Consider the following 8739-nt stretch of genomic DNA (forward strand, 5'->3'; position numbering starts at 1 on the left):
CTGTATTAAGGGAACCATGACACTGGGGAGCCAGAGACTGAGTCTGGAAGTGAGCAGACGGAGGAACAGAAGCAAAGGGAAACCTGGAGGGAAAGGGCACTGATGAGGAGGGTGTTCTTCACAGAGTCAAAGTAAAGAGGGCAAGGATTTAGGAGTCACGATTTGCTACTGAGAGGCTTCTGTTGACCTTAGCCAAAGCTGTTTCCATGGAGCGGGGAGAGCTAAGGGCCGTGTGGGTGGGTATTCAATGGTAAAATCAGAAGAGGAAGCAGAAAATGAGCACTTCCACCAGGAAGGGGAAGTGAGCTGTGCGTAGGCACCACGAGAAGGAGGTGAAGTTCCAGGGGAGTTTTATGAGGTTGTGGTGAAATCAGCATTTTTGTAAGTCCGAAGGGGAGCAACCAGTGGAGAGTAGAGAGACTGACAAGAGACAACAGAAAGCAGATGACTGACGGGGCAAGTTCCTGCTGAAGGTGGGAGGAAAGAGATGCTCATAAAAGTGAATTACTGTTTCACCATGAAAAACATAAATGAAATCATTTATACTGCCATTCCTTTATTAATTCAGTAAGTATTGATTAAGTATCTACTATGTGCCAGGCACTAACCTGGTGCTGGAAATAAGATAGGAAAAATTCCCACCCTATATTGTGTAAGTTCATTAACTTAAAAAAAAAAGCAAAACCAAATCCAGAAACAAACACAAATTTGGCCCCTGTCAGGCCAGCGCTAAAGGAGGCATGGTCTTGGAGGAAGTGTGTGTGACCTCCAGGCACTGGAGTCCCTCAGCAGGAATGCTGCTCATCTCAAAGGCAACACAGAAAGTGGCAGCTGGGACCAAGGATCCAGAATTTGAATACCCTCCTACCACATTCTATCAGAGAGTCCTTTAGGACTATGTTAATGTGAGAGAAAAAAACTTTACTTCAATGACAAGTTTTCACTATGAATGATTAGGAGAGTCTCCCTTCTCCTGAAACATTGCTGTTAGGGACAGAATGGAAAAGACTCCTGGACATATGGCCCAGAACTACAATGCATGTTAGATAGAAGAGGTACACGCCATGTGTCATAACTAGAAAGGAGAAACGCAGGCTTGCTGGGCTTAATGCACTCACAGCCTCAATAAAGACAAATGACAATAGGCAAAAGGATGATGACAGATGCTCATTTACATCAGTAAACCTGATATCGAAACCTTCAACCCACTGAATAGCAAGTCACTGGTTCTTTTCTTTCACCTTCCCTCCGGCCCCTGGGCCAACCAATTTCATTCAGATACAGCTTAGCTGGACCAAATCTATCAAGTTATGCTTATCCTTAATCCTCATCAGAGTTCTTAAAGTCATCAACTAACCATATTGATTTAGAAATAGAACAAGAAAAGCAGAAAAGCTGTGTTTTGACCTTTTTCCTGAAACACTGCTCTTAGACACATATGACCCAGAACTACAATGCATGTTAGATAGAAGAGGTACACGCCATGTGTCGTAACTAGAGAGGAGAAATGCTAAATTCATGAAAAGGGATTCACAGACAGTTTTAACAGAAAGGGCCTTTGAAGTAATTGACTGGGATCTTATTTGACAGGATGAAAATAATCAATCACAAGGCTACCTGACGGATGCTCAGCTTAGTATCTGGGTGCACTGCAACCCCACCTAACATTTTTTTCTATTATGCCATGTAACCATATTCCCATATTGAGTTACATTTTCAAATACATGACTTTTCCAGTGAATAATTGAGAGAATTCCTTTTCTGAAAAATTGCCCACATGGAATGGATAAATGAGCGCTTGCACCAAAGAAGATGCCAACATCAGACTGCAAATCTCTAAGACAGACTTAAGACAAAAAGTTCTGAAGTGAAAAGTCATCTTTGTTCACACTGTGGATTATTCAGGTTTCTTGCTTTCCCCTGAGACACATTTTTAAAAACTGACTTTATTTTTCAGAGCAATTTTAGATTCATGGCAAATTTGAGTGAAAGATACAGAGATTTCCCGTGTACTCCCTGCCCCTTGCATACATAGCCTCTCCCATTATCAAAATCCCCCACCAGAGTGGTTCATCTGTTACAATTGAATGTACAACTGACACATCATTCCCCAAAGTCCATAGCTTACACTGCTGTTTCACATTCTACCACTTTGGACAAATTTATGAGGACACAGATCCACTATTATGGTATCATATAGAGTATTCCACTGTCCTAAGAATCTTCCGTGATCATCTATTCATTCCTCCTTTCTCCCAAACTCGGGCAACCACTGGTCTTTTTTTTTTTTTTTTTTGAGACGGAGTCTCGCTATGTCACCCAGGGTGGAGTGCAGTGGCCGGATCTCAGCTCACTGCAAGCTCCGCCTCCCGGGTTTTTTTTACGCCATTCTCCTGCCTCAGCCTCCCGAGTAGCCGGGACTACAGGCGCCCACCACCTCGCCCGGCTAGTTTTTTTTTTTTGTATTTTTTAGTAGAGACGGGGTTTCACCGTGTTAGCCAGGATGGTCTCGAACTCCTGACCTCGTGATCCGCCCGTCTCGGCCTCCCAAAGTGCTGGGATTACAGGCTTGAGCCACCGCGCCCGGCCAACCACTGGTCTTTTTAACTGTGTCTTTTTAACTGTCTCCATAGTTTTGCCTTCTCGAGAATGTCATGGTTGGTAACATATGGTATGTAGCCCTTTCTGGTTGGCTTTTGTTACTTAGTGATACACGCTTAAGGTTCCTTCATATCTTTTCGTGGCTGGACAGCTCATTTCTTTTTAGCATTGGATAATATTCCATTGTCTAGATGTACCACTGACATCTACCTTAAATCTTTTGCCCATTTCATTTTTACCCTCTAACCGTTTCATTGCTAAAACACAAAACAAACTCTGGAAAGGAGTTTGTTGATGAGAAAACACTGAAAGTACGATTTAAATTGAGGAATGGAGATTTTCTGTGGATAATTATCTGTGTTCCACTTTACCAAAGAAAACATGAATTTCAAGTAGTGCATAAAGTAACTCTCCTTAAAAAATGTGGGAATAAAGAAATCAGTCCTGGGTACTGGGAATATAGTTATCTCTCAGAAAAATCTTGCCCACAAAATGCATCAGACTGAGATGAAATACTCTAGGGTATATTAAATTTTATTCTAATATTGAAGGGAGAAAAAAAAGGAAGGAAAGAAAAATGAAGTAGGATGAAAAATAAGGTGACTGAGAGAGAGAAAAGACAGAGAAACTTGTTAACTACAGGACTTTCTGAGCAAGATATTTTTCTTCCTTTTACAAGTTAGAAGCTATTGAATAATTCATGCCAAGCGTGGAAAGGCTGTCTTTTCCCTGGGTGATGTATAACTAAGCAGGAGAGAGCTTCGAGTGGGTTCACCACATCAGCCACCACTCTTGCCTCTGAGCACAGGGTGCTCTCCTCTTGAGCTCAGCTTCTGCTTTTGCAGCCAAGCATTCTTGCTGCTGCTGCCTGCCTGCCCACCCGCCTGGGCTTGCAGCCCGCCACTTTACTTTCTCCAGCCCTGATACCAGCTGAAAGTCTCCCTGCAGCTGCTAGTTCCTGTCCAGGACCATGTGTGTGGATGCTGCTTGGGAGAAGTGGGCACTTGCTCCTGGCACTGATCCCAGTTGAGTTTCTCCTGTTGATTTCTGGACCACTGATGCTGTTGCAGAGGAGGTATTTTCTGGCATCCCTCCCTCTGAGACACCGGCTAAGGACCAGCCCAAACGCAAGGTACCCTTCATCTCTTTTCCATGGGATTTTCCCCAGCTGGGATATCTCTGCTTTCTCCTGGAACTAGGTCCTCCTGCTGGCAATATTTCTCTCTCTCTCTCTCTCTCTCTCTCTCTCTCTCTCTCTCTCTCTCTCTCTCTCTCTCTGTGTGTGTGTGTGTGTGTGTGTGTGTTGAGGGAGAAGAGGAGACTGTTTTGGGTATTGCTCTGTCCTAGGGCTTCCCCAATGCCTCCTGAATGCAATGCAAAGTGGCCTTTTCCCTGGCTCTGGAGACATTTCCGAGGCAGGCACCTGTCATCTGCCACCCCCGTCCTCCTCGAGCTCCCTTTCTCCCCCTCCCCCAGCCCATTATTCTGCTTCAGCCTTTTGTGTCGGTGGCAGAGGGCTGAAGGGTTGTCTTTGCCCTTCTGGCAGGCAGGAAAGTGTCAGGATGGACCGAGCTGCCGGAAGCCGACGCTAGCGAGGGAGGTGTGAAGAGTTGGCCAGAATGACCAACTCCTCCTCCACATCCACCTCCTCCACCACCGGGGGCTCGCTGCTGCTGCTCTGCGAGGAAGAGGAGTCGTGGGCGGGCCGGCGCATCCCAGTGTCACTCCTGTATTCGGGCCTGGCCATCGGGGGCACGCTGGCCAACGGCATGGTCATCTATCTCGTGTCGTCCTTCCGAAAGCTGCAGACCACCAGCAACGCCTTCATCGTGAACGGCTGCGCCGCCGACCTCAGCGTCTGCGCCCTCTGGATGCCGCAAGAGGCGGTGCTCGGGCTCCTGCCCGCCGGCTCTGCGGAGCCCCCCGCGGACTGGGACGGCGCTGGGGGCAGCTACCGCTTGCTACGGGGTGGGCTGCTGGGCCTCGGACTCACGGTGTCCCTCCTCTCCCATTGCCTCGTGGCCCTGAACCGCTACCTGCTCATCACCCGGGCGCCCGCCACCTACCAGGCGCTGTACCAGAGGCGCCACACGGCGGGCATGCTGGCGCTGTCCTGGGCGCTCGCCCTGGGCCTCGTGCTGCTGCTCCCGCCCTGGGCACCGCGGCCCGGCGCCACGCCACCGCGCGTCCACTACCCGGCGCTGCTGGCCGCCGCGGCTCTGCTGGCGCAGACCGCGCTGCTGCTGCACTGCTACCTGGGCATCGTGCGCCGCGTGCGTGTCAGCGTCAAGCGGGTCAGCGTGCTCAACTTCCACCTGCTGCACCAGTTGCCCGGCTGCGCCGCCGCCGCCGCGGCCTTTCCGGGCGCCCAGCACGCGCCGGGCCCCGGTGGCGCCGCGCACCCGGCGCAGGCCCAGCCCCTGCCTCCGGCTCTGCACCCGCGGCGGGCACAGCGGCGTCTCAGCGGCCTGTCGGTGCTGCTGCTCTGCTGCGTCTTCCTGCTGGCCACGCAGCCGCTGGTGTGGGTGAGCCTGGCCAGCGGCTTCTCGCTGCCGGTGCCCTGGGGAGTGCAGGCGGCCAGCTGGCTCCTGTGCTGCGCCCTGTCAGCGCTCAACCCGCTGCTCTACACGTGGAGGAACGAGGAGTTCCGCCGCTCCGTGCGCTCAGTCCTGCCGGGCGTCGGCGACGCGGCGGCCGCTGCGGTTGCCGCCACGGCCGTGCCCGCAGTGTCCCAGGCGCAACTGGGCACCCGCGCCGCGGGCCAGCACTGGTAACCTAGCCGGGGCCCGAGGGAAGCGGAGATCCCCGGCTTCCAACGTCCCTGGTCACCGTCGGCTCCTTCCCTCCTAAGGCATCCCCTGCCAGAACGAAGACTCCCGCCGCGAAGCCCAGTAGATCAGGGGAAAATGTGACCTTCGACCCCAGCGGGCTACCTGAACCAAGGCCTCTCCCTAAGTGGGACGCCCGACGTCAGTTTGGACGGCCACCTGATTTTTACCCTTTGTTTCTGTGTTTTAGAGAAATCCTAAATCAAAACACCAGGGACTTCAAGAACTTGCAAACTGGCGTTTTAAAATAACCGGTTAATTTATTTCGACATAGTTTGTTTTTGAAAAAGAGCTTTCATAATGTATAACCCTTCCCTCTTTCATCGTCTTATATATGAAGCGCCTTGAGTGTGCATGAGCCAAAGGAAATAACATTGAAGAAGGAAAACAATATGTAGAAAGTATTTTAGAAAGTAACCTGTCTTTGATGATGCTTCTCTTATCATTTAGTTTTTGTATATTAACCTGGAGCAGTGAAGCCCTAGGTGTGCCCACCAGTATGAGTTGCCATTAAGACCTCAAGCCCTTTATTCTTAAAAGGGTTTTTAATAAAGTCTTTCTCAAATGAGGTAGAATCTTAGCCAGTGAGAAAAAAAAAAAATTATTTTATGCTCCTTTTGTTGCACTCCTAAGACTGAAAATTGGCGTTGAGTGTTAAAGTGAAAATTTTCCAGTTTGATAATTGATGGTCGGAGTCAGCACTGGAATTTTGAAAACAAATAAGGTGATTATCTATTTTAGGTACCATTTCACATTTTCTATAGCATGCACACTTGTTGCTACCCTCATTTTGTAACCAATTTATTTGCCTTATGAATGTGATTGCAGCTTTGAACATTCTGTACTATAATGGTTGCTAAGAAGAATAAGTCCTTCTGTTTTCTCTTTAACATTTAAAATATCTCAATGCACATGATATAATTAAACACTAATAATACCATGACTGCATAGCTAATATTAGCTGCTATTGCATGCTCCTAGATGCTAGAACTTATTGGGCATGTGGTATACTAAAGCGATACCCGTTAGACAAGGACATTTTACTTCTTCCAGACACCAGAAGAAATGGCCTTCAATTATTTGAAAAGAGACACAGACACCTCTGGCTACCTAGAGTTCTTCCTGTCTTGACCCAATTTATGAGAAAGCTCCCAGTTGGGACTTTAGCTCACAAATGGAATCACAGTCAGGATGGATCAGTAATATGGTTTGGCTCAGCAAAGCCAGCTGTGCTCTTTTAGGGTTTAAACAAGCCACACGTTAGAAAGCAACACTGTTTTTATGTAGTTCATATATATTACCATGACATTTAACATTAATATTGTGTATGTTGAAGGAGGTATGATAAACTCAGTCATATATAGTGAACAATTCAAATGGGAAAATATTCTAAAACATATTATTTGAGATTTGTCATATTCATCTTTGGTTTACTAAGTTTACTTAGAAATATTTGAAAGGCAAAATTGTGTGAAATCACCTTATCAAATTAAAATGGGAGGAAAGTAATTTTAATAATCATATGTCAGCATTCTGACTACTCACCACATAAAATCTGGGCCCAAACAGCCTCAGTTAACTGCATAATTCAGGAACAAAACCAGCTTGCTTTGTTGCACACCTGGGTAATTTAAGCCAGGATATTAGGACCACTTGTTGTACATTTGAATAATTATGGAAGTTGGGACAAATATGTTCACCACCAACAATCAGCTGTCATTTTATTAATCTATCCCTTTTGTGCATGCACCATTTCTCTCTTACTAAGGTTTCATCTGTTCACATTTTCCTTGATTCAAATATTAAAGTTCAGACAACCATTCTGAGTTTTTTTTCTTCTGTCTCTGGTTTCCTTGCACACCTCCTTGAGAACATTATAACAGAGGATATGGTATTCCAAAGCACTAGTGATGAAAGTAACTTCTTCTTGCTGGCTTTATCTAATTTTAGTTTCTAAAATTATTTCTACTTTATATAATGAAATAAGGCCCACATACCAGCATTAAAGAGAAATAGGTAAGATTTCCTTTCTGTAAGTGTTGGGGAATAGGTTACAACAACAACAGAGAACTGAGAATTTTCCTTTTGGGGCAGGGCTGGAGCGGGGATGCTTTTCTAAGTCTCTGTCAAAAAGGTCTTCTTTTAATTAGACCTTTATCTCTGTTTCTCACTGTAAGTGGCTGTGAATGACTTCCCCCGCTATTCCTATGAACATCTGCCACACATATGAAGTCAGCTTTCCAAGTGTATACCCGGTATCTTGCAATGTTTCTGGCTAGCACTGAGAGTCATCTTATACTGGCTCCATGCCATATGGGAGACCTACTTTAGCTTAATTTACTGATAATTAACTCCACAGGACTGATTCACTTTTAATTTCAAGGTAGTAATGATGTGTCTAAAAATGGTTTACCAGGGCACTAGCTGTGAGTGTTGGAGTTACTGGTTTTACAAATTAGCAGAGATCGTGGTTTTGTTTAAATGAAACCACATATTATCCACTCAGGAATAAAAAAAATCCTAATTGCTGTCGTGGGCTGCCCTATTTTGCTTTTTCTGCTTTTTTCTCCCTTTAGATATATGCCTGTTAAGACATATAGCACCCGCCCGTCTCCCCCTTGCATTTTAAATGGCTAAATTCTAGGATGTAATAGGTATTACCCCTAGCACTTTCCTTCTTCCAAATTGTAGTCTGTTAATAAACAAGACTTGTTTTTCACAACAGCATCCACAGGTGATCTTTGTTTTAAACAGGACAGGGAGAGTTCCAAGATCAGACAAGTTTTCCTGTGTCTCAGAATTATGGGGAAAGATTTCTACAATGGGGGTATTGTTGTTGTTGTTGTTGTTGTTTTTCAGGAGGACCCAGTTGGAGGGTAGAGTGGGGCTGAGGAAGGGGGAAGGGGCTTATTTTAATCCGCACATACAGAAAGTCCTTGAAAAAATCAGCTTACCAATGGAACGTCGGTTTGCTTTAAACTCATGGGCAGTGCAACTTTGTTTTTCTGATAATAACCACATCGGTCAACTTCACTGTCTCATGTGTGACCTTCATTCTGTCTCCCAGCATTCAGACAGTGCTCATCTGGATCTTTAGTAGTGCTAGGAGCTGACTTGACAAAGGACATCAGTGGCATAAATTAAATTCAAGAACACTGAGAAAAATTGTAGATATCCCCTACTTTTGAGTCCTGTCCTTAAAGTTTGTGGTAGCCGGGCCAAGAGTGGAGCTCCAGATGGCGCTCTCAGTCTGCAGGAACAAGGAGGAGGGACCCTTTCTTCCCCCCTCCCTTTTAACATCGCAAGGGTC

General features: G+C 46.3%; 1 protein-coding gene across 1 annotated transcript; it reads left to right on the forward strand.

The window, feature by feature from the left end:
* Positions 1 to 4100: 4100 nt before the first annotated feature.
* GPR88 (G protein-coupled receptor 88) lies at positions 4101 to 7243 on the forward strand. Its single transcript, XM_050745246.1, has one exon. The coding sequence runs from the start codon at positions 4221 to 4223 to the stop codon at positions 5373 to 5375; it is 1155 nt and encodes a 384-aa protein (XP_050601203.1). The 5' UTR covers positions 4101 to 4220; the 3' UTR covers positions 5376 to 7243.
* Positions 7244 to 8739: the final 1496 nt, after the last annotated feature.

The sequence above is a fragment of the Macaca thibetana genome, chromosome 1 (genome assembly GCF_024542745.1).
Source record: "Macaca thibetana thibetana isolate TM-01 chromosome 1, ASM2454274v1, whole genome shotgun sequence".
Lineage (NCBI taxonomy): Eukaryota > Metazoa > Chordata > Mammalia > Primates > Cercopithecidae > Macaca > Macaca thibetana.